The sequence below is a fragment of the Lucilia cuprina genome, chromosome 2 (assembly GCF_022045245.1).
Source record: "Lucilia cuprina isolate Lc7/37 chromosome 2, ASM2204524v1, whole genome shotgun sequence".
NCBI classification, from domain to species: Eukaryota; Metazoa; Arthropoda; class Insecta; order Diptera; family Calliphoridae; genus Lucilia; species Lucilia cuprina.
This window is the reverse complement of record NC_060950.1, coordinates 24365772-24392005: the sequence shown is the minus strand read 5'-3', so window position 1 is coordinate 24392005 and position 26234 is coordinate 24365772. Positions and strand designations below refer to the sequence as shown.

General features: G+C 35.1%; 4 protein-coding genes across 8 annotated transcripts in view; all 4 read right to left on the bottom strand.

Annotated features, from left to right (window-relative positions):
• Positions 1-8006, bottom strand: part of LOC111679041 (endoplasmic reticulum lectin 1) — a 21967-nt gene extending 13961 nt beyond the window's left edge. Inside the window, exon 1 of the mRNA XM_046946120.1 lies at positions 7870-8006. The gene's annotated coding sequence lies outside the window, so the exon portion shown is untranslated. The remainder of the gene's footprint in view (positions 1-7869) is intronic.
• On the bottom strand, positions 2864-4050 carry LOC111679040 (nuclear protein 1). Its single transcript, XM_023440526.2, has one exon. It carries the CDS (start codon positions 3798-3800, stop codon positions 3588-3590), a length of 213 nt encoding a protein of 70 aa, XP_023296294.1. The 5' UTR covers positions 3801-4050; the 3' UTR covers positions 2864-3587.
• Positions 8007-13421: 5415 nt separating the features above from the next.
• On the bottom strand, positions 13422-15534 carry LOC111679055 (zinc finger and BTB domain-containing protein 24). Its single transcript, XM_023440542.2, has 2 exons — positions 14531-15534; positions 13422-14470 (listed from the first exon to the last, which is right to left on the bottom strand). The coding sequence occupies exons 1-2, from the start codon at positions 15101-15103 to the stop codon at positions 13592-13594; spliced, it is 1452 nt and encodes a 483-aa protein (XP_023296310.2). The 5' UTR covers positions 15104-15534; the 3' UTR covers positions 13422-13591.
• Positions 15535-16062: 528 nt separating this feature from the next.
• Positions 16063-25845, bottom strand: LOC111679045 (PI-PLC X domain-containing protein 1). Of its 5 annotated transcripts, none has more exons than XM_046956412.1 (4): positions 25609-25845; positions 17417-18696; positions 16646-16919; positions 16063-16582 (listed from the first exon to the last, which is right to left on the bottom strand). In XM_046956412.1, exons 2-4 carry the CDS (start codon positions 18408-18410, stop codon positions 16345-16347), a joined length of 1506 nt encoding a protein of 501 aa, XP_046812368.1. In that variant the 5' UTR covers positions 18411-18696; positions 25609-25845; the 3' UTR covers positions 16063-16344. The 5 variants fall into 5 exon arrangements, with proteins under 5 accessions (XP_046812368.1, XP_046812369.1, XP_046812370.1 ...); XM_046956413.1 differs by having other exon boundaries at positions 25698-25845; XM_046956414.1 differs by having other exon boundaries at positions 17417-18591; positions 25698-25845.
• Positions 25846-26234: the final 389 nt, after the last annotated feature.

The window sequence follows — 26234 nt, the reverse complement described above, 5'->3', positions numbered from 1 at the left end:
CGTTATTTCTAAGAATATTCCAATCAGTGTTAGTCAGGAATGTTATTTTCGGAATAACATCACTTCCAAGATACTTGGATCTAACTTCGACGAATGCCTGGCAGTGGCAAAGAAAGTGCTCCAGAGTTTCACTCTTCACATTCTCTACATACGTCTGAATTCGCACGTTCAATTTTGCATAAATGTGCTCGTAATCCTGTGTGTTCACTCAGAATATATAATATCATACTAACTTCAGACTTGTTCATTTTGAGGAGATTTTCCGCATTGCTCTCATCAGGGTCACCCGATAGGATTTTCGTGGTTCTACTCACTGTTTCATTATTTCAAGAGGTCTTATGGGATTCTCTCACCCATATTTTTAGTTCAGCTTTTGTTGCGTCGAATGGTTTTGCGTTTGTCAGGTTAACTGCCACGACTATAGACTACTCCCGAGTGGGCTGGTACCCATATGTTGTGAACCTTACCTCTGGGAGAGTATTCAGTTAAAGCTTACAATCCAAAGTACTAAAATATATTTTTTTATAAAAGTTTGTAATTTCTGAAATATATTTATACATGTTTAAATTGGAATGGGCGTTATATGTTGATATGGTGTCCATCCCTCAATGTTAAAATTTTTGATATAATTTGATGAAAGCACTCATGGCGCTGTTATAAAGTCTCGAAAGGTTACAGAAAGGTTCTCAGATTCCAGATGTGATGGAGAAAATATGAAGTAATATTGAAGAGAAACACCTACTAAAGCTGTTTGCTACAACTTTTATTTGATGCATTTTGGAGAATAAGCGCCAAAAAAATTAAAAAGTATTTTAAATTTTAAAGAAACTAAAATTTAATATACCATATTCTAATTCTCTTGTTACTTCGAAACGATGTATTGAAAGTTCCCATACAAAAAAATATTTTGACAGACATATTGAGTCATTCTATAAAAAAAATTAAATAAATAGGTACTAATATTTTAAATAATTTGTTTTTCACATTGTTCGATAAATTGTATTTTCTAGTAAAAATGTATCTATAACTTGATTTTTTTATAGAAAAATGTGTGTTACGCAAGAATATACGGGTATCGGGAACAAATTCCCTAATTTCAAAGGAACACATTCCATTGTAGTATCGATAGAACAGTGAAATACACCCCACGTTGCGACGGTGCTCCAGTGAATCAATAGAGTTGGATACCCTACTGTCACCGATAAATACCTTCGCCCTCTCTTTTGCACGTGGTCGAGTAGCTCCAAAATACTTCGAAAGCTCCGGCCCATACATGAGAGTTCAACTCTCCATTACGGTCGGATATAAGTGGTGTAAATAGTAAGAAGATCAGATGTCTTATACCGTTTGAAAAAAACCCAAACACTTGAATGCTTCTTTCGACACTTGAAAAATGTGTTTAGTCCAGCGGACATCACACTGAATTTTCATATCCAGAACATCAAGAGTTTCTTATTTAATATTTTCACCATTAAACGGTTCATTCACATTGCGCCTCATTGCCCCAACCTCTAGAAGGCTTGGCCTATGATTGAATAAATAAGAATGGCAGATACAGCTGTCATCCGCAAAAGAGTAGATAGAGTTGGAAGTTTGACATAAAAGGTCATTATAAAGATAAAAAATAGGGTAGGGGAAAGAACGGAGCCTTGCGGTACCCCTGAATTAATACCCAGCAAAAAATAATTGATGTTATACTTTACAAAAGACATCTTAATAACATCTAAAAATGCGATTGTATATTTTTCGCTTTTATAAACCAAATATTTCCTTGCAAATGAAAACCCAGTTAAAAGTGAGGAAAGAGATGTAGAAAAGACACTACAAATAAAATATTCGAAGTAAGCATGTCATTGAACGAATTCGGTTTATTTTTGACATCCAAATATCGGATTTTTATTGCATCTATGAATAAGATTAGATGTAGTTCATAGTTGTCAAAAATGAACAACATTCCTCCAATGACACGCTAATGTAAAATTCATAGGTTTTTCACCAAAAGTGGAAGTACTTCAAGTATGTTATTTGTGGTGAAAATTCTACTTCTTTTTTCTCACTTTTTTGCTGGGTATTGAACCTAGAACATGAAATTAAATATGTAGATTCGTAATGAGAACCCATAAAGGAGAACTTTTTAATACTTTTTCGTTTTTCAAGATGTACTTTTTGAGTTTTCTATAATAATGAACCCAGAAACATGAAATTAAGTATGTAGAGCCCGGATTAGACGAGAACGAGTCTGAATTAGGTGAGAACCCATAAAAGGGAACTTTTGGGTACTGGGTAATATCAATCTACATTCTAGAAAAATGTAAAAAGTTGAGCCTGAAGAGGACTTAGTACAGACTGTTTTTTAACGTATGTGTGTATGTATTTACATTTTTTGGGTAACCTTTTTTGTTTAGATTCCTGTTTGTCTAAAACTAGACGAGGTCATATTAAAAATAAATTTATATGTACATACAAAACACATACATATGTACATACACTCCTATACAGAATGCAAAATAATAACAAAGAAAACTAAAAACATAACAAACTAAATATTGCACTAAACCCCCCACACAAAAACAACGGCAACAATAAAGAGAATAACAAAAAAACAAAGAGTATTTAAAATAAATACCTATACTCTCGCACTACTATAAAAACAAAAACGAAAATAAGGTTGTTGCAGTACAAAGCCACCATTTTTAAAAAAAAGAATGCACTTCAAAATGAAAATAAAAAAACAATGATTTATAAAAGTGCAATAACTGTTTAACAAGAGATATTAAATGTAAAGGCCAAACTCGCTGTATTATTAAAACAAAAAAGAAAAAAATTAACTAAATGAGATTAAAAAACAAACACAATTTCTATATTATTTTTAAATTTAACTGTATTTTTATTATTTATATTATAATGAGACATAATTAGTGCAATATTCTTTCTTTACTTATCATCAAATTATAATATAAGGAATTAATAATAATAGTAGTAGAGAAATACATGGGGGTTATGCAAAAACTACTGTGATTTCATAAATTGTTGACAAAAAATTATTTATAAATCGCAAAAGTTTTTACAGCTTAATTAAAAAATAATAATAAATTATTTGTATAAAAAACAATAATAATGCCTAAAATCTAGATACAATTTGAATTAAAGGAAAATTTTGTTAATTTCTTTTTTTGGATTAGAGAGCGAGAATTGTGGGGGCTACAAATAATAGTTTAGCACTGCATAGCAGTACTAAGCTATAAATGTAGCCACCAGTATCTCCTTATTTAATAAATTTAATAAAGAAAAAAATTTTAGATTTTATAAAGGGATTTTCTTTTTTTTAGACTTTAAACTTTTCCAATATGTATTTAAGTGTTTTTTTGTTGAGGGTACTTTCTATATTTTTAGTACAACTCCTTTCTTTTTTTTTTCCTGTTACTTTCTGTTTTGGTATACACGTAGTATTCCTTTTTTTTCCTTCCTTTTTATTTACTTTCAATTTATTTCTTCAACTTCCTTTTGTTTTAATGTACTTTTTTATTTCTTCTTTTACTTTTTTCCTCAATATCTCAGTGTTTGCTTTCTTTTGTGACGATGTCGCATCAATTTTTGTGTCCAGCACAGGCAAGTTTTCTATTATTATTGGTATTCATGAATTTGGTTAAAAGTTTTCTGGAATGTCCACTAGGATCGAAATGATTACTGTGTTCATTAACCTCCTTTTTGGAACGATATTTGCCACTATGTGCCGAAAAGACATATTTGTCCTGGTCATAGTTGTAATGATCATAAGCATCGAAATAAGCTTCAGACATCTTGTTGTTTTGCTTGGTTTTTATTTCGCTTGGTACTATTGTAAAGTAGTTTTTTTTTTTGACTTTTTCTCTATATCACTTTAGATAACTTTTTGCGCTTTTATTTTATTATTTTCTTTTGTTAAAGAAATAAATAAGTTATTTATACTATATGGCTTTTTGTTTTTTTCAAACAAATTTTTAACGCAGACTTTTTAACAGTCCTTCAATGCACAGAGTATTTTTCACAATTAAACTTGTTTTGCGTACTACATCGGACTTTTATATATACCCCCAGTACAACGGTAAAAATAAATGAGCGAGCATAATACTAACACTCTATTAAAGCTATACTAAAAAAAATTATTGCCCTCTCTTATCTATTCAGTCCTCGTTTTTGGTTTTCTCTCGTTTAGGTGAACGTATGTTTTGTTTGTTTTGATTTCAATTAACACTATTCATACCGTTCGAATTGATTGTAAAAATATTATTTTCTAAAATAATTTTCTATTAAATATTTATCGATAAATTTAATTTTGTATCGATACATTTTATTGACGACATCACCATACAACTTAGGGCGGGTTACGTACTACTACATACTAGTTAAACTAGGCTTAACTTGCTGTTAGATTAAACTCGGAACAAATTTAGGGGGACTTGATTTTGTTTTTCAGTTATGGATCTAGGATCAGTTAACTTAGTTAGTATTGCCAACTTTTCAGTCAAAAACATAAACAATGAAGAGCTGTTTTTTGCAAATATCACTTTTGTAAAATGTAAAATTTTAGAAAAAAATATAAATAAACATTTGAAACAGTTATAATATCGATAAAAGAAATCAGAAAATCACTTTTTTCTTAAAATATTAAGTTTTTCTTTATCCGAATTTATTATTTTATTGTTTTTGTTTATTGTGTGTTCTCACTTATAACTTTGGATAATTTGGCCAATTACACTCTGTTAAACTGAGATAATGGCCCCTATTCTGCATTTCAATTCGAAACGAAATTTTCTCCGTTTGGCAACTTTGGTATTCTGCATTTCGATTCGACTCTCCGCCACATAACAACAACAACTTACAAAAATGTAGGTGCGAACGTAACGCATACATACTTAATTTCATGGTGCAATATTATAGAAAATGCAAAAAGTACTATTTGTAGAACGAAAAAGTACCAAAAAGCCCAAATCTCAAGTAATCAGGTGTTATTTAGGTATAAGAAGTCTTCAAGAAATCTAGTATGTACACAAATAACACTTCTGGGTTTTTTTAGTGTTAATTTAACATTGTACTTCCATTTGTGTGAAAAAAAATTAATGCGCATTTTCTGATTTTGTTTTTTTTCTTTTTTTTCAAAAATTCTTATTGCTTTCTTAATTATTTTGTGTTGAAAAAAACGACACGTAATATTAAGTTTTTTGTTGTTTTTTTTTTCTTATTTTATAAAAATTATGTGATAATTATTTTGTATATATGCGGTTTTTGCTCTCTCTCTCTTTTAGTGTAACATAAATATGTATGTATGTAAATATTGTACATGGTATGTATTATACAAATGAACTATGTATTTGTTGTATTTCTCTAACTATAACTTTCTCTCTATTATTTATTTTGTTTACATTTTATGCTGCGGTTTTGTGCTCTTCTTCTTCTTCGACTAAATAGTGTTGTTTTTATTATTTTTGTTTTTGCAGTTCATTGGTTTGGTTTCATTGTTTACAAAAATTAGTTTATTTGTTTGTTTGTAGGTACTACATCTAGAAAACCATAGAAAATTACCGGTTTATTTTGTTTTTGAATTTTTGTATCATTTTAGCTTTTATCAAAAATGTATATGTTTCTAATTAATTTGATTATGAAATATTTAAAGTTATTTTCATAATAATATTTATTATTGCAATTTGTTTAATAACAACAGATAAAAGGTGTTTTCCTAAAATTTCTGCATATGAGTCATTATTTCTTCATGTTTTTATTTTAGTCTAGTTTGTTTTGCTTCTTAGTTTGCTTATTATTATTTTTTTATTTTGCTTATTTTTAAAACCAGTTGTTAGCAAAGAGAGAGAGAGAAGTTTTAAAAAATATGCTAACGTTTTGTTTTTTCTAGAAAACGTTAACGTAGTCAGTTTGGATTTTATGTTTTTTTGTGGAAATTAGAGAAGTAATTTAAAATTTGCTGATCATTCATTATTTTTTAATAAAAAAGATTTATACCTATACAATAAATTATTGATTATGAATATTAAAAATAAAAGCTTATTTAGTAAGTATTCAGTTTAAAAGCCGTTTAAGGATAGGTTTTTGAGTTGAAGATTAAATACTTAGGACTTTATATAAAAACGATTATTAAAGTTAACAATTGTTTACTACACACTTTTTCCTTATAAAAACAGGTTTTAGTAACCATTGTTAACTTAATAATCATGTTTCAACAAGGAAGGGTTTCTTACTACTCAGTTAAACTAGGCTTAACTTGATGTTAGATTAAACTAGCAACAAATTTGGGCGGACTTTTACCGATTATTGTGTTTTTCAGTTATGGATTAAAGTTCTTAACTTTGTAAGTATTACCAACTTTTCACTCAAAAACATAAACAATGAACAGCTGTTTTTTGAAAATAATATTTTCGTAAAATGAAAAATTTTGGAAAAATGTTAAAAAACAAATCAGAAAATTGCAATTTACTTAAAATATTGAGTTTTTGTTCTTCCGAAATCGTTGTTTTATTGTTTTTGTTAATTGTGTTTTCTCACTTATAACTTAAGTTTAACTGGCCCATAACACTCAGTTAAACTAAGATAATAAGTAACGTTACTGTTTACTGAAAACACACAAAACATATATTAAACAAGGTTTAAACAAAGAATGTAGATTATCTTTATCTGAAAAACCCGAACTTAGGCATTTATATAAAAACGATTATTAAAGTTAACAATGGTTTAATACACACTTTTTCCTTATAAAAACAGGTTTTAGTAACCATTTTTAACTTAATAATCATGTTTGCATAAGGTCGGGTTTCTTACTACTCAGTTAAACTAGGCTTCACATGCTGTGAAATTAAACTCGGAACAAATTTAGGCCGATTTTAACCGATGAGTAATGACTTCTGCAGGAGCTGTCAAGACGAAGAGGAAGAAGAGAGTACTGTTCACTTCCTCTGTCAGTGTCCTGCCCTACCGGAGCATAGATCGAATCTGCTAGGAGCCAATGTCATGCACGATTTAACGGATCTATCTGAGGCTGACATCCGAAGGATAGACTACTTTATTCGTGCGACAAAATGGTTTGGATAGGAAACCAGAGTAGATGGGTCGAAGTGTAATAATACGCCGACCGTTTTCTTTCTCTTTTCAGGTACCACAAAGGGATCACAACATGGAAAAAAGTGTGCCCCTAATGGACCCAAGTGTAACCTAACCGATGATTGTGTTTTTCAGTTTTGCATTTAAGTTCAGTTAACTTTGTTAGTATTGCCAACTTTTCACTCAAAAACATAAACAATGAACAGCTGTTTTTTGCAAACAATACTTTTGTAAAATGGAAAATTTTGGAAAAATTTTCCATTTTACAACAAAACAAAACAAATCAGAAAATTGCAATTTACTTAAAATATTATGTTTTTGTTCTTCCGAAAACATTGTTAATTGTGTTTTCTCACTTATAACTTTAGTTGAATTGGCCAATTACAACATTACTGATAACTGAAAAACACGAAACATATGTTAAACCAGGTTTAACCAAAGAATGAAGATTATCTGTATCAGAAAAACTCGCTCTGAAAAACACAATCATAAGTTAAAGTACGCCTAAATTTGTTCCGAGTTTAATCTAACAGCAAGTTAAGCCAAGTTAAACAGAGTAATAAGAAACCAGCCCTAAGTAGTGTTATATTTTTGCATTTAAATTTTATTTTTCATAAAAACAGATTATTTAAAGAAAATTTTCTAAAAAAAAACACCAATATCTTTTTAGTTATAATTATTCTAAATATTATCTACATCTACTTAGCTTTTAATACATGCAAATATCTTAAAAAATAAACTTAATTCAAATTTTACTAACATTTATTAATACGACATTACCTTTTGGCACTATGGGCTTTAATTTTCTTTCCATCACCGTTTTTCGAACACATCTTTTGCGAACTTTTTTCTTATCCTTTTCCTTAGTTAGGTTAGGTTAGGTTAGCAGGCTGTCCCTTGCAGTTCGCATTAGGGGCACACTTGGGTCCATGTTATGATCCCTTTGTGGTACCTGAAAAGAGAAAGAAAACGGTCGGCGTATTATTACACTTTCGACCTATCTACTCTGGTTTCCTATCCAAACCATTTTGTCGCACGAATAAAGGAGTCTATCCTTCGGATGTCAGCCTCAGATAGGTCCGTTAAATCGTGCATGACATTTGCTCCTAGCAGATTCGATCTATGCTCCGCTAGGGCAGGACACTGACAGAGGAAGTGAACAGTACTCTCCTCTTCCTCTTCGTCTTGACAGCTCCTGCAGAAGTCATTACTAGGAAGGTCTAGTCTTCTAGCATGGAGCCCAAAAGGCCAGTGGCCAGTCACCACTGCAATCAAGTTACGAAGATTTGCTCTCGGAAGCTGAATTAGGCCTCGTGATCTTCGTGGGTCATAAGACGGCCACATGATCCTCGCCAGTCTACAGAGTCTCAGTCGACCATCTGTGTTGCGCAAGCTCGTGGAGTTTTTCGCGAATCGAGCGTTTGCAGCTTGAAAGCGGAATGCCAACGAAATTGTCGGTGTACTCTGTCGCTAGTGAGGAACCCACTTTCGCAAGAGAGTCCGCGATGGTATTACCAGGTATCTGTCGATGACCTGGAATCCAATACAGTCCCACTGTGGAATGTTTCGCCATCTCGTTTAGAGATGCCCGGCATTCTAGGACCAAGTGTGATGTTGTATAAACACCACTTATAGCCCTTAGGGCAGCCCGACTGTCGGTGTAAATTCGAATATCTTCCTGGTATATTCGATAGAACCTGAGCCAGTTTGCAGCCCGTTTTATGGCTGATAATTCAGCCTGAAGTACGCTACATTGGTCAGGAAGTTTAAAAGAAACTTCCGTTCCAGTATGTGCGATATAGAAGCCACCACCTACGCCATCTTTCGATTTGGAGCCATCGGTGAAGACTTGATACGAACCGTCACGGAGGATAGATTCCATCTCATTTGGGTCGTGTTGAATCGACACTGAAAAGCTTCTATCAAAAGATGGTTTCGGGGTGCAATAATCAATGTTTCCTGGCATTGTTCCTAGGAAGTTGATTATGGTAGAGTGGCCTGACTTAGTCATATGCCACTTACCGATTGTGCTGAGTCTAATCGCTGAGTTGAGGGCAACCTCCTGAGCCATTAGATCAACAGGTAACCAATTCATCATGACAAAGAGAGCCTTTGATGGAGTGGTGCGAAGGGCACCTGTTATCATTAGCGCCGCTGCGCGAAGGATACCTTCAAATCTCTTTCGGTGGACGTCCAATAGTAGGGATTTCCACCAGACGAGTGCTCCATACATCAGTATGGGCTTGACTACCATGTCGAAGAGCCATTTGGTATTTTGGGATTAATACCCCAGGATTTGCCTATTGCTCTCCTACATGAGTATAGGGCCGCAGCCGCTTTTTCCACTCTAGATTGAGTGTTCAGATGCCATGATAGTTTTGAATCCAGGATGACTCCTAGATATTTTGCACTATCAGATAACTTTAACTCGACCCCATTCAAACGAGGGAGGGTGAAAGTGGGTAACTTGTATTTCCTGGTGAAGAGAACAAGTTCCGTTTTAGCTGGATTTACGCTTAGTCCGCTGTTTGTACTCCAGGTACTAAGTGATCTAAGGGCAGTTTCCATTCTATGCGATATAGTGTCCAGGTATTTTCCAGATACTATGACAGACACGTCGTCCGCATACGCAATAACCCCAAAGCCCTTGGACCTAAGTTCCATGAGAAGGGGATTCAATGCAAGGTTCCATAGTAATGGAGATAGAACTCCACCTTGTGGAGTTCCGCGACTAGCCACTTTCGTGACATTTGCTGCTCCCATTTCTGAGACGATGACCCTTTTAGTCAGTAGTCTTTTTATGAAAGCTTGAATAGGCTGGTTTATTCCCAGGCCATGTAAAGCCGATATTATCGACTCAGGGTGTACATTATTGAAAGCCCCCTCAATATCAAGAAAGGCAACAAGTGTGTACTCCCCCTGCTCTAGAGTCTTCTCTATGTGACTCACTAGCGAGTGTAGCGCAGTCTCAACGGATTTACCTTTCATATAGGCATGTTGGGACGCTGATAAGAGGTCAGGATTGATACTCATTCTCAGATGTATATCAATGATCCTTTCCAGTGTTTTGAGAAGAAAGGAGGACAGACTGATTGGTCTGAAGTCCTTTGGCTTCGTATGAGAGGTCTTTCCCCCTTTCGGGATAAAGACCACTTTACACTTGGTCCAGGGTTCTGGTATATACGACCATTTAAGGCAGGCAGTATATAACCGAATTAGCCAAGGCATTAGATGGACAGCATTATGTTGCAAATCCGCAGGTATGATACCATCAGGACCCGGCGATTTAAATGGGTCAAAACTCTTAATTGCCCAGTTGATCCTATCTTCATTTATGGATATTTTGGTATCAGCTGGAAGATTTGAGAGCTGCATGTCAATTCTGTTTTCAGGAGATTGACAGCCTGGAAAATGCGTAGCCATTAGAACTTCCAAGGTTTCCTGGCTGCTGGTCGTCCAGTTTCCACATGATTTCTGAATGAAACTCGGGACTGGAGGAGTTGACGATAAGACTTTGCGAAGTCGACTGGTCTCAGAGGAACCTTCCACGCCGCTACAGAAGGTTCTCCAAGATTTGCGCTTTGCATTTCTTATCAGATTTTTGAATCTATTTACGGAGGTCTTGTAAGAAATCCAGTTTCCTGTTTTCTTTGCCTCATTAAATAGCCTTCGCGATTCTCTTCGAGATTTCGCAATGTCCGCAGACCACCATGGTGGCCTGCTTCTGCCCTTGTAGGTCTTTTGTTCACATGCCAGTGAAGTCGCGTGTTCAAAAACGTGATTTACCGTTTCCACCGCATTTTCTATGTCCGATATATTTTCAATGATCGGTATATTCTGGAGCGAACGTGAGATTAGAGCAGATTGCTTTTCCCAGTCTGTTCTTCTCCTGTCTCTAAAGGGTCTTGTGACCCCTACATTTGCTACGATTTCAAAATCGATATATTGATGGTCAGAGAAGGAGCAGTCGTTCGAGACATGCCATCCCCTGATCCAATCATGATGCATAGTGCTAACTAGCGTGATATCAAGAACTTCCCTTCTGTTTGAGACAATAAAGGTCGGTTCGGATCCTGTATTTAGAATATCAAGATTATTGCATAGAATGAAGTTGAATATCGACTCACCTCTAGCATTTATATCCGAGCTTCCCCAGACAGTGTGGTGGGCATTCGCATCAGCCCCCATGATGATCGGCATTCCCTTGGAATTAGCCATCTCAATGGATCTGCAGACCAAGCTGTTTGGTGGTTGGTCGCTATGGTCGTGAGCCATATAGGCGGATATTACCAGTATAGCACCTACACTGGTTTCCCATGTGGCTACAACGGTGTCTTCATCACTGAAATCAGAGAGGATGAAGATATTAAGACTGCTTTTAGCTACTATACAGGATCTAATCTTACCAGATCTTCTTTGGTATAGTAGTTTATAGCCTTTCATGCTTAGTCCGCTCACCCTTTCTTGGTGTATCCAGGGTTCCTGGACTAAGGCGAGCTCCTCCCCACCAACGCCCATACGGAGGAGCAGAGCAGCCGAGGCTGCTTTGGAGTGGTGGAGATTAATTTGAGTTAATCTCACCATCTCCTTTTGTGTCAACGTGCAACACTGTGACGTTGGCGTCCTCCTTGTCTGAGGCAAGGAGATCGTCTTCGTCAACTGACAGTTCCACTCCGTCAAAGAAACCCTTAACCAACCGAGAGGTTGATTTAGTGGTACTTTGGCTGAGTGAAACATCAGTCTCGTCGCATGACATCTCTGCAGAAGATTGTTCAGGATCGGGATCATCCCTTTCCAACAGTCCCTTGTCGTCGCCTCGGTAGACACGGAGGAAGATCGACTCGAAGCCGTAGTAGACCTTCCCCTGTTTCTCACGAAGCGGCGCCAGTGACTCCTGGTTCAGAATCACCACAATCCTTCTGGAGCTGCCTACTGGTTGGGAGACCCTGACGACCTTCCAATCTTGTGTTGGAAGGTCCGGATTCCCAACCCGTAGGAGTTCCATTATCTCCGCCTTGTTGTGAGGTTCCGCGGGGATTATGGCGGTGGATCTGGGCCTTCGTGGAATCTCGTCCACAGAGACCACTTCCAGCTTTGCGCCTTCCCACGGATCCTTGATGCGAGCGACAGCCTGCTTCAGGAGCGAAGCTGAGCGCTCGTTGGAACAAGCCATTAGTTTCACACGATTGTGAAACCAACCGCCGTCCTCACACTGAGGGGGGGGACCAGGGTTCTGTTTAAGAACTTCCCAGAACACCCCCATCAGTTTCTTACGCACTATGTCCCATTTAGATGGGGACATAGCGCCGTCGATGTCACTCCTGTCGATGACAGCACGCGTGAGATGGTCCTTGGCCACCTCACTGAAGGTCCTGTCATGCGGCTTGGGGAGTGACGGTTTCGGACGTTTTGTCCCGGGCTGCTGGCCCTGAGAATTGGTCTCCTCCTCAGAACGTTGCCGTTTAGGCGCGTCTTTGGACGTGAGGGGGGGACTTTTCTCCAGAACAGCCAGTTTTTCCTTAGCCCATTGGAGAGAGGACTTTTCCTCTTCGGTGAGCGACTCAGCTGGTTTACCAGCTAAGCGACTCAAGATCTTTGCGGCGGAGCGCCGCTGTAGAAAGGCCCTTCTAGCGGGTGTTATGTGCCTGGGGGTCTTATCTGCCGAGGTGGCCTTGGGAGATGCCGTTTGGGAACCCGAAATCTTGTTCGCAGTTTCCGCGTGCATAACCGGCACTGGGGTCGCTACCTTGGTTTTCGAGGCCTTGGTAGTCCCCAAAACAGGGGGTTTTATCGGCTTATTGCCAATACGGGCCTGAGCCGCACGTGAGGTACTTGCGGAGAAGTCCAGAGGTACCTCGCTGCTTGTTTTTCTGCATCCAGCTTTGAAGCCAGATGCTGGTTTTGTGTTGCGACTGACGGATCCAGGTTTCCCTAAATCCGCAGTCGCTGGGGTTTTGGCGCCGGTAACCTTCAGGCTAGCCCGACCCGGTGTCCCCGTCGAACTAGTCTGGGTGGCAGTCGCACTCGACTCACCACAGCCTGTCGCCTTCGCCGTGGGAGTAGGGTCTCCGGAGATTATGAGGCCCCTTACCGGATACGCGGGGCACGGTTTCTTCTCGGACATGACATCTTACGAAAATTGTGCATTTTATACTTGCTGCCAAGTATATAGATTCTGCATTGGTGTTGTTGCAGACCACCTAGCCGCCCAATATGGGAAACAGACGCTAGGTGGATTTTGGAAAGGACGGACCGTTGGACCTTGGGTATACTAAACCCGAACGGACTGCACTGTCAGAAAGGCCCCATCACAATGATGAGGATAACTTTCCGACAAATGCGAGGACTGATAGCCGCCCCATCGGGGAGAAACAGACGCTACCAGTCGTGGGATGGGTAGTTCTTAGTATGTGCTCGTCATGAGCCCTTCTGGCATGGGTGACCCTACCAGCACAGCCTGCATGAGTCAACACACATAAGCCCTCGCATCGCGTCAAGATGACTACCCTTCGCGAGGGTTTTCCTTAGTTGCTATTTTAAGATCTTCATCTGATTTTTGTGAATCCATATCAGAGGGTAAACTGGGCAAAGTAAATTCATCTAAATCGGTTTTTGATTCGAAAGCATTTTCAACTATTTCCGGCAATTCTAATTGCATGGCCTTCTCGGTATGCACACGTTGTACATGTTCTTTTAGTTTATCGGAACGATGACTGCTAAAGGAACATAGTTGACATTTAAATTTACTAATATTATCTGAGGAATGTTTCATGGCATGACGTTTGAGATTTTTCGACAAACTAAATTTACAACCGCAAATCTCGCACACAAATGGTCGCTCTTGTTTATGGGTTTCGATGTGAAGTTTAAGATTTTCTTTGCGATTTGCTTGATGATGACAACCAGGATGGGGACATTTAAAAAACTCCGCGGCATGTCTTAGCTTATGGGATTTAAGTGCCTTCATGTGTGTAGTGCTGTAACCACAGACATCGCAAAGCATTCGCTTCTCAGCATTGTGAACCTGAAGATGAGTACTAAGTCCCTGTTTCCATTTGAAACCCTTACCACAATGGGGACACAAATGTGGTGTTTCCTTGGAGTGTTTGGGGTGGTGTAGTGTGAGAGCGGCTTTGGTCATGAAACGTATACCACATTCTAAACAGAAAAAAGGTTTTTTCACATCGGCATCATGGCGCCGCAAATGGAAATCATACTCGCGCCAGCTTAAAAAGCCCACTTCACACAGAGAACAAGTCAAATGGGAAGCTTCACAATTGCGCATATGTGTTATCATCTCATGGACGCGATAGCATTTAAAGTCACAAGCTAAACAATAGTTTATTTTACTATTCGACGAAGAGGATCGTGGATTTTTTAACTATAATCATAAGGAAGAGTTAAAAAAATACATATATTTTAAATAAATATTACGATTTACCTTAAAATAAGTTTTCTTTTCATCGAATATGTTTTGAGTTTTAGTAAATGTTGTTTCACCATTTATTTCTCCTTCCACTTGTTTAACATCTTGTTCATCTTCTACTTTCATAAGGTCCTCCGCAATTTCACTGCATTCACCCTTAGTAATTTCTATAACTTCATTTGATTCCTCAGGTATTTGAAATATTTTCATCAATTCTCCCACTACTAGTATTTTGGCTAATTGTTTAAAATGTGTTTCATGTTCCTTAATAATGGTGACCATATCCTCATAGAAAAAATCACCTATAGTCTGTAAACATTCGGTACATTGGAAATTCTTAATTGTCACCTTTAAAGGATTGTGTATGGAGAACTGTAGAGTTTTCTGTTGAAAATGAGAGCCTCCTATAAAACGACTTTGTGCAGCCACCACACAAAAGTGACCATAAATTGAATCACCACTTTCTAGTTCAAGTATTAGATCGCAGAATTGTCCCTGCCGTCGTTGATCGTTTAGATAATTGGTGACTTTGGAGTGCAGCGGCTGATGTAAAGTTGGTGTAATCATTTGTTGGGGAGATTTTATCATTGTTGTTTACTTTACGATTATTTAAAATAGAGAAATGTTCCGTTTAATTTTTTGTGTTCTTTGTATTCGTGTTGTTTTATTTTTTGTTTACATTGAACAGCTGTTTGATTTTAATTGTTTCTATTCACAATAGTGTCAATCACTTTATAATGTTGCCAGACTGATGACTATAGTCATTTCCGTTAACCAAGAACTAACTAATGCACATTTTGAATTATTCGAAAATGAACTAAAAATTAATCGGTTTTTACATATTAACCTGTATTTGAAAGCTTTTTATGTGGAAATGCATTTTTCGAAAAACAGATTCTTAAACAAATACTCTTATACATATTGAAAATATTTATAATACATATATATTTTATTTAAATACAAGTAAGAAAGTATAGTCGGGAATGGCCGACCATATAATACCCTACACCACGAGTATATTTTTAAAATTTTTACTTTTTATAAAGAAACTTTAATGTTGAATATTACCATAATTCCAAAATATTTAAGCAATTTTTTGATAAAAAACTAAAATTTCTAAATGAGGCTTTATATAGGTCAAATATGGGCCGATCCTCGGTAAATTTGGGAAAAGGATATATTTTGAAAAATAACAGTTAGTTTTGTTGAGTTTCATTGCGATACAAATGGTTACAAGTCAATTTTAGACATTTATTGAAGGGGAGTTTGTATGGGGGCTAGGGTCAAGTAAGGGCCGATCCTTATGGCATAAAAAGTTCAAATCGGGAGGTACGGTTGTATGGGGGCTAGGTGAAATAATGGACCGATTTCAACCATTTTCGTCCCTGTGCCAAAAAACAAGCTTGGTCCAAATTTCATCAAATTATCTTGAAAATTGCGGCCTGTACATTGCGCACAAGGTTTACATGGACTGCCAGCCAGCCGGACAGACGGACGGACGGACATGTCTTAATCGACTCAAAAAATGATTCTGAATCGATCGGTATACTTTAAGGTGGGTATTGGAGCAATATTTTTGTATGTTACAAACATCAGCACAAACGTATAATATCCTCCCCACTATAGTGGTGTAGGGTATAAATATATTGCAAGTAAAATTTTGTTATTAATTACACATTTCATTTTTGAAGTAGTACATCTTAATTTAAAAAAAATATATTTACATTTATAAATTCTAATTAAAATTAAAAATTATATAATAAAATTTAGTTTTAAAGCAATTTGTGGCATATGTTTATAAATGCATTAATTTAATTTTCTTTCACTAACTAAAATATAACTTTTCTTCTATTATAATCTAAAGCTGTTTCCACAATTGTGGTGCCACGATAAAAGTCCACCGCTACTATATTGGCATTATCGCCCAATTCATTCATATACAATTGTGAGACACGCCAATTAATACGATCGGCCATTTTACGTAAACCACCATATTTATTGACTATAACATCCCATGTTTTGGGTGTTAGTTCTGCCATATCGGCTACAGGACGGCTGGAAAGGCGACTGTCAGCGAAAGAGAAAAACTGTTTAATTTACTATTTAATATATTTAAATATGTTTACTTACGATATATCTTGACCATTTATAGTCCTTAAGTAACGCTCCAAATTTGACCAAGTCTGCACATTACCCCATCTCTGTTCTACAGAACCAAATAGTAAATGTGGATATATATTAACTACGGAATATAGATCGTATGCCAGTATAACATTTTGTTTACGCAACCAAATATCATTCAATGTTCCTCGCCATGTGATCGATGGATGTACTATTAAGTCTCCAAAATGATTTTTCAAAAAACCTACCAGTTTGTGATGAACCGTTAAATTTTTGCCAAAACCTAAGACAAAAGTATATTATGTAGTTCGAATGTCACATATTATAACAGTTAATAGTCTGGACTATGGAATAGTCTAAAGTCAGGACTATAGAATCGTCTATAGTTTGGACTATAAAATAGTCTATAGTCTGGACTATAGAATAGTTTATATTCTGAACAATATAATAGTTTATATTCTGGACTATAGAATAGTTTATAGTCTGGACTATAGAATAGTCTATAGTCTGGACTATAGAATAGTCTATAGTCTGGACTATAGAATAGTCTATAGTCTGGACTATAGAATAGTCTATAGTCTGGACTATAGAATAGTCTATAGTCTGGACTATAGAATAGTCTTTAGTCTGGACTATAGAATAGTCTATAATCTGGACTATAGAATAGTCTATAGTCTTGACTATAGAATATTCTATAGTCTTGACTATAGAATAGTCTACAGACTGGACTATAGACTAGTCAATAGACTGGACTATAGAGATCTTTATAGTGGGACTTACCGATTGGAAATTCCTTTAAACCAAATATAACAATTTCATTGGTTTTCTCCACAAACTCCTTCACTTCATCTATCACATCAATTAAGGGTCTCTGTCTCGTTATTCCGTGATTAATAAAAAATAATTCAGGAGTATTACGATAATAACCAACACGTATATCCAAATAACGAATACCATGCATTAACTGGCCCAATATATCATCATCTTGTGTTAAAGAATATTTGGTTACTAAAGTTTCTTTGGCCAAAGGATCAAAATTTACACGATATGAACCGGAATCATGACTACCGGGTATAAAGAGATCACGAAAACGTAAACCACCTACAATGGAACGCATTTCATTCATCCATTTGGGATAGGCGCGCAGACTTGTAGACGCTAATATAGCACCATCACTGCCACGTACATATGAGGCCCAATAACCATACGAGGTAGTCTCATAGGTTACATTACGAGAGAGGTTGTAATCAAAAGGAACACCAGTTGTAAACCACATTGAGGAGGCGCTGGGTACTAAAGCTGCTACTATGGGATTAGTACCATTATTCGATATCCAATAGTGGATATCTTTAGCTTTATAGGGTGACTCGGTGGTGGTGGTAGTGATAGGATTTTGTTTAAAATCATCACCACTGCCCTCTTGCTCATCTATTTTGTTCGATTCTGTTGTTTTAAATTCTGCCATGGGCGGTTGCTCTGTTGGTATCCATTTGAGTTTTTGAAAACTAACCGGCTCTTCGGAAGTCAAAATTATACGATCATCTTCATGTGCTGGGGCATTTTTCCAAGATATTTCTAAATAACGCTTCTGAGCACTTATCGTTAACCACATTCGTAATTTTGAAGAATCCTGTTCATTCGATTTCGTTTCTCCACTCAATTCCCAATATGTATAATCACCATTTAATTCATCGCTCGAACATTTGCCCAAATGTGTAATTGTAATGGAAATCAAAATGATTATTACATTTTTCATTATAAATTTATTAAACATTTCAAATTTAGCTTTTTTTGTTTTTATATTTTATTACTTAATTTTTTTTAAACCAAATAATTGTAAACACTGCAGCACTTGATTTAATTCAATTTAAAATTTGTTGTTTTGTCTTTAGTTTAATTTAGTTTATTGACTTGATAATAGTGTGTTTTTTGTCGCTTTAACTGTCCAAGTGGTCCTAGTGATCATTTCATTTTGTGACACCGTTTATTTTCAACTCGTTTTTACACACACAATAGATGACGACTGACTGACTGACACATTCAATACGACTCGACTTTAACTGGATAGGAAGGAAAAATTTCCAATTGTTTTAATTTAAGTCAACACATTCGACTAAAACAATTCTATTCAGACGAGCCTCTATTTATACAGAAAACAATTACTATAAAACACTTCTCAACTGTTTGATAAATAAACAAAACTAAATCAAATAAAAACAAGTATGAATTTATGATATGATACCCTACATCAGTCAGTATGTTAAAATTTTGAATTTTTTTTTAAATAAAGCGTTTAATTTGTTTTATTGTGGAATATTTTTACTTATTGTTGCCAAAAAAGAGAGATTTTCTACAAGAGGGCTCATAGGGGAGAAGGGGTACCCTTATATGGGCCTATCCTTATAAATTTTGGTAGATGAATTTACGTCTACTACAAGGTCATTTATGTAGATTTTTATCGTTTTATAAGTAATTAAAAGTTATTTTGACCATCAAGTCATTTTCTGAAGGGGAGTCTGTATGGGGGCTAGGGTCAAATGAGGCCCGATCACAATAAAAGTTAGTATTGTCAAATATTGTTCTATAAAACTAATTTTTGCTGATTTTCGTTGACTTATAAAACATTTAACGTACTTATGAGCCTAAAGGTCCGATTCGGGGGGTACGGTTGTATGGGGGCTAGGAGAAATAATGGACCGATTTCAACCATCAATAGCGATCGTCCTTAAACCAAAAGAGGAGTATATGCCAAATTTCATCAAATTATCTTGAAAATTGCGACCTGTAGCGTGCGCACAAGGTTTACATGGACACACAGACAGACAGACAGACAGACGGACGGACAGACAGACGGACATAGCTAAATCGACTCAGAAAGTGATTCTGAGGCGATTGGTATACTTTAAGGTGGGACCAATATTTTTGGGTGTTACAAACTTCAGCACAAACGCATAATACCCTCCCCACTATAGTGGTGTAGGGTATAAATATAAAAAAATAAATCAAATGTTACTATAAATGGCAGTTATGACCATAATTGCAAAATTTTAACTTTAGAAAATTGCATTTAAAATTTCTTTGTTGAAATATTTTTAAACAAAACAAATTAAAAACAAAAAGATTTACTTTCTTCTTCCTTATCTAAATTATTGTAATGAAATAATTAAATTGAATTTTTTACTGGAAATTTAGTAAACTACAAATTTTCAACTCTCGACTGTCAGCCTCAGATAAATCCGTTAGATCTGCTGGGACAGGGCACTCACCAGGGAAGGAAAAAGAGATTTTGTTTCAGTATCAAAAAATATTTCAGAGAGTATTTTTTTTTTGGATCTCAAAGTACTTAGGTTAGGTTGATAGGAGGATGTTTACTACATCAAATCCGAAGAAATTCACCTAGGCCATAATCGGGCCTATTGTGCGCTCTTTATCATGAAAAAAGAGAACTGAATGAATTATTTTTCAGTGTTCAGAAACTCAGTTCCTTGAACGTAATTCCTAAGAATCTTCCAATCAGTGTTAGTCAGGAATGTTATTTCCGGAATAACATCACTTCCAAAATACTTGGATCTAACTTCGACGAATGCCTGACAGTGGCAAAGAAAGTGCTCCAGAGTTTCACTGTCCTCTCCACATGCTCTACCTACGTTTGAATCCGAACGTTCAATTTTGCATTAATGTGCTGAGTGTGTCCACTCAGAATACGTACTATCATACTATCTTCAGACTTGCTGATTTTGAGGAGATTTTTCGTCTTGCTCTCATCAGGGTCCCCCATAGGATTTTCGTGGTTCTACCCACTGTTTCATTATTCCAAGAGGTCTTATGGGATTCTCTCACCCATATTTTTAGTTCAGCTGTTGTTGCGTCGAATGGTTTTGCGTTCGTCAGTTTAACCTTGCCTTGATCTTCCTTCCCTTTAAATCTATTACATTCGCTCTTTCATTACCGACTACTCTCGAGTGGGCTGGTACCCATATGATGTTATAAAGTTATAAATATCGAAAAGGGGCAAAAATTGCGATTTCTCAAAACTCAGGACATAATATCTCAGATTCCAAATGTGATGGAGAAAATATGAAGTAATATTCGAACTCAGCGAATAATCTTATAGAAGCGTCTAACATAGTCTCATGGTTTCATATATTTTAACATTTTGTCTGATTATATTGAAGAGAAACAGCTACTAAAGTTATAGAGTACTTTAGTAGCTGTTTCCTTAAACTTTTATTTGATGCATTTTCGAGAATAAAAAATTTAAAAGTATTTTAAATTTTAAAGAAATTTTTATCCCTATATTCTAATTCTCTTGTTATTTTAAAACGATTTATTGAAAGTTCCCATACAAAAAAAATCGGATATTGAGATTGTAGCCCTGAAAGTATCAAATAAGACTCAGGAGTATCACGGTACTTTTGCACATCAAATAGTATCAAAAAAAGTACCCTCGTACCAATTTTGCCATCCCTGGCACTCACAAATAAAGTGAGTGAATACATTGTTATTGCTATTCTTTTTGGAAACTTCTGCAGAAGTCATTACTGGGTAAGTTTATTATTCTAGCATGGAGCCCAAAACGTAGTAGGAAAACCAAAGATCTTCGTGAACCACATGATACGATCCATTACGGAGGTTTAATTCTCTAACATTTTGAACGTAGTGAATCGACATGTCGAAGTGCCGTTTGATTTCAACACCCATCATAATTGTTTGCCTTTTTATACCCTACACCACTTTAGTGGGGAGTGTATACTGGGTTTGTGCTGATGTTTATAATATAAGTATACCAATCGGCTTGGAATCGTTTTTTGAGTCGATTAAGCTATGTCCGTCCGTCTGGCTGGCTGTCCATGTAAACCTTGTGTGCAAGGTACAGGTCGCAATTTTCAAGATAATTGGATAAAATTTGGCACACACTCTTTTTTTTGGCCCAAAGACAAAACCTATTGAGAATGGATAAAATCGTCCATTATTTCGCCTAGCCCCCAAACAACCGTACCCCCAAATAGGGCTTTTGGGCTCATTAAGTTAAATGTTATTTTATGTCAACAAAAGTCGACAAAACATAGTTTTATAGAACTTTAAATGACATTACCGATTTTTGTAATAATCGGGCCACATTTGACCTTAGCCTCCATATAAACTCCCTTCAGAAAATGACGTATACCTCAACTTGAGCCTGAATTACAATCCCATTATTAGGAAAAATAATGCCTTAATTAAAGCACTTTTTACACCAAATCGCAGATCTTATATAGTTCACGGCGTATTCCTGTATGTCTGGAATAGGCTACATTTTATCTTGAAATTTCAAGTGGGCAAGGAGCCAATATTGCACAAATTACCTTAAATTCATCTGAATATTTTGGAGGAATAAGAGCGGACTTTCATCTGTGTATTTTGAAGCCTCCACATGTATTAATCAGAAAAATTCGTATATCTAAAAAATTATTAGATCTAGAATCTTCAAATTTTACAGGAAGAACTTTGACATTCATGTAAACAACGGCCGGACTTTCAATGTGGGGACTTGGCACCATAAACACAAAATTTATTAAAAACTGTTATATGATTCAAATTTTTCATGGATAGATAGAAATTGAACTAGAGCTTGGGTTAGCAAATCACACCGGGTACTAGCTAGTTATCAATAAATTCTTTTAACATCAAGGTATTAGGAGGAATATGACAAATATAGAACACTCTCAAATGCTGAAGAGGCAGGCCAAGAAAATTTCAAAAAGTCGAAACCGAGAGACCAAAAATTACTTTTCAAAAAGATTAATATATACTCCATTACATTAGGTTTTCCATCATATCGAGACTTTCAATCTGAAAGTCCAAGTTGTCAATTTTAAATAAAGTTTTAACTTTTGCTTGTTTGAAATATCAAACGCTTAAAACAACTCTAATAACGGAATATATCTCAACAATTACAATACGTTTTTTTTATGAATGGTTAATGTATAGTATTTCGTTATTTAAAAGTCGGCATATTAACTGACATTTAATTCAAATGTTGATTGACACTTTAAACAAAACAAAAATATGGCAATGCTTAATCGTAAATATGACGTCAGTATCTATATGCTTTGTTAAATTTAGCAAATATTTACAAACAAATTTTATATTGTTTATTAAATAATAATTTGTTTTATTTTACTATTTAAACAGATATTTTTTATATTTATTATAAGATTAACACACATTATTTGCTAATAGCAGTTTATAGTCTGTGCGTTTTCAATACAAATTAATCAATGACAAAACATTAAACAATTTTCATAATAATATTAATAACATATAAAAAAAACAAAAAAATACTCATCATCATCTTTAGAAGTTGAACTTTTTCTTTTACACCAACAACTTTTCATTGTTAATTAATTAACTATTTAAAGGCACTTAAAATTTCTGATAGAAATGGAATGTAAATAAATAAATAATAAATTTAAACCATTAACAAATAAATGGTTTATAAGCTGATTACAGCTGGTTTAGCAGAAGCTGCGTAATTACTAAATAACATAAATTTGTATTTGTTTACGGAAAGGCATGTGTTATAAAATTTATAATATTTAATAGAACAAAAACAAACAGTAAAACAAAGCTACCAGATTTATTCATTCATAAACAGCTGTTTCTATTTGAATAAAATAAATAGACATAGTGGCATTTAGTTTGAAAATTACCGTTACTATTGAAATAATTATTTTTATTAGCCTAAATGAAACATTTGAATTAATTGAAACATTTCATTTTAATTTTTAATGAAGCGATTACACAACTAATCCTTTTCAACCACTGAGCTTGGAAGAACTTTGTGTTCCTGTTAATGCAAGCGGGACTCTGGCGAGCGATCTTAGGAGGTATAACCTTCAGATCTAGACCATTGCTCCGCGTCGGGCAACTGGCACTAGGATCGATTGTCTTAACCCAATCAGCTTGCCACTTTAAAGTACTTGATTACTGAAACCACAACAAACAACAATAACAATCAAACTGATCAACGGATGTCAACTTATGAAATAAATGGATATAATTTGGAAATTGGAAAGTTAGAACACTTTGGAAACCATCACAACTGACACAAGTTGGAGATTATTTAAAAAAAAAAAAATAAAGCATATGATTTGTTTTTTAACTTTCTCCTCGGAATATTTTTAGTTTTTTATTTTGGCAAAAAAAGAAATTTTTACAAGAGGGCTCCTTATAAATGTTGGTAGAGGAATTCACGTCTAATTCAAAGTTATTTATGTAGAATTAATAAGTGTCATTTCTGAAGAAAGTTTGAATGGAGGCTTGGGTCAAATGAGGCCCGACCATTACAAATTATGGGTCTAAAGGCCCTATTCGGGCCAAATTACATCCAATTATCTTGAAAATTGCGACCTGTACCTTGCGCACAAGGTTTACATGGATAGCCAGCCAGACGGACGGACCGACATAGCTTAATCGAATCAGAATACAATTCTAAGTCGATTGGTATTCTTTAAGGTGGGTATAGAACGAATATTTTTGTATGTTACAAACATCAGCACAAACCCAATATACCCTCTCCACTAGAGTGATGTAGGGTATAAAAACAAGAGTAGCGGATGTCGCTAGTGACCACTATCTACTGATCCGTCTAAAGATAAGGCCTTTGAAAGTTAAAACAGCCAACCATAGTGGACTAGGATCTTGGCTACTCGGACGATACATGCCTTTTGACACACAGATACTCTGCCGGACAAGATTAGAACAGTCGAGGAATCAAATCAAATCAATGCATTCACGAAAGAAACATTTCTTCCTAAACACCAAACGATAGAAGTGTAAGCTTTAAGTATTAAGATTGCACGATTACTACAATCGGTGTTTCATCCCATAACATGAAGTGCATGAAAGGCTTTTGACATGATAAACCCCAGGTGGCAATCCTTTCAAATGTTTTCATATCTTTTGATTTTAAATTTAAGCCGTGTAACCCTTTTGTGTTAAATTTTATCAATTTAGGCCCCCGTTTAACACAGTAAATACTACTATTATATAGTTCAAGCTAGTCCAAACAAAAAGTGTTCAATAAATTTGTTCCGAGTCTAATCTAACTGCAAGTTAAGCCTAGTTTAACTGTACATATTTTTTGTATATTACATTTACAATTGTCATCTTCCTTTTTTTGGGGTTTTAATTAGGATGGCGGAGCATCCGGATTTGATTTTATCAAAAGTATATATTTGAGTTTAAATGGTCTCCACCAGGTTATATCGTCAGTATTTTATGGTCTCCACCAGTAAAAAACGTTTGAGTATTCTATGGTCTCCACCAATAAAACATAACCTCACTTGAGGTGATACAAAAAACACGAGGTTAATGTAGACAACATATAACTTTAAACAGTTATATGAAGTAATACACTACACCAGTGCGAGCGAGACGCAAAACTGTTGAAAGCCAGGCAACAAACACAAGCCTGAACGCGTTTAAGAAATAATCGCGATGACGCGAGAGTTGTTCCCCAACTCAGACCTGGATTACGACTGGGGAAATGGTTTATGTAGAAAATGGTTTATGTGTTCTTCTTTTTTATAAAATATTCATTGTTTTGATAACAAACAGTGAGGTTTTATATTGTTTTGTATGGCAACACTGCAAAGTTTAATCTTGTACTCAAAAACATCAAAGGAGATTAACATCAGAATCAATTTATTTTTAGATTAACTAATCTGCTTATAACTTGACATTTGATTGCAAACTCAAAAACTTGCTCTAAATCTAATCTAATCAATTAGTAAAATTTAAAAATAAAAAATTAAGTTAAACTAAAGTTCACGATTAAAAGTTCAAATTCACATTAATATATTTTTCGCTTCACAACTTTCAGTTATTTAAATACAATTGTTGAGTGCTCGTCATTTAAAATTGTTGTTTAATTTTTAGAGTAAATAAAAAAAAACTTCACAATTTATTTGTTTCAATTAAATTATTACTCATTGTTTTTTTTGTAAGTTATGGTGTTTTTTTTTTTAATTCTATTATTTTAAGTTTTGCTAGCAATTTTTTAATTATATAGTTTTACAATTTGTAATATCCGTTTCCGGTTTAATTTAATTGTGTGAATTTCATTGTTATTGTTAAAATTTAATATTTTATTTTTTTGAATAAAATTTAATCCGTTCTAAGACAAGTTCAATACACTACTAAAATCTGTTTTATCTTTTTTGGAATTTATTTTAAAGGTTTTATCCCCAAGCTGCACTGTTTGTTTGTGATCTTACACTCTTTTCAATTGTGAGGGAGAGTAACTTATAAAATATAACTACGTTTTTGTATTTTTTAATACTGTTTTCTCCCATTGATGGATCATTAATTGTAAAATATCTACCGTAATTTATTTCTGTAACAATTGACTCTCATTTTTTTTAAACTGGGATACTTTATAAAAAAATTAGGTCCGCTTTATTGTTTACGGTGTAAATTTTGTTGTATACATAAATGATTTAGTATGATCATTTATTTTTGGAGATCATGTAGAGAAGATTCATTATCTTAGCACACTACAAAAACAGTTGGAGATATACATACATAAATGGACAATTCACTAGGCACATTGGGG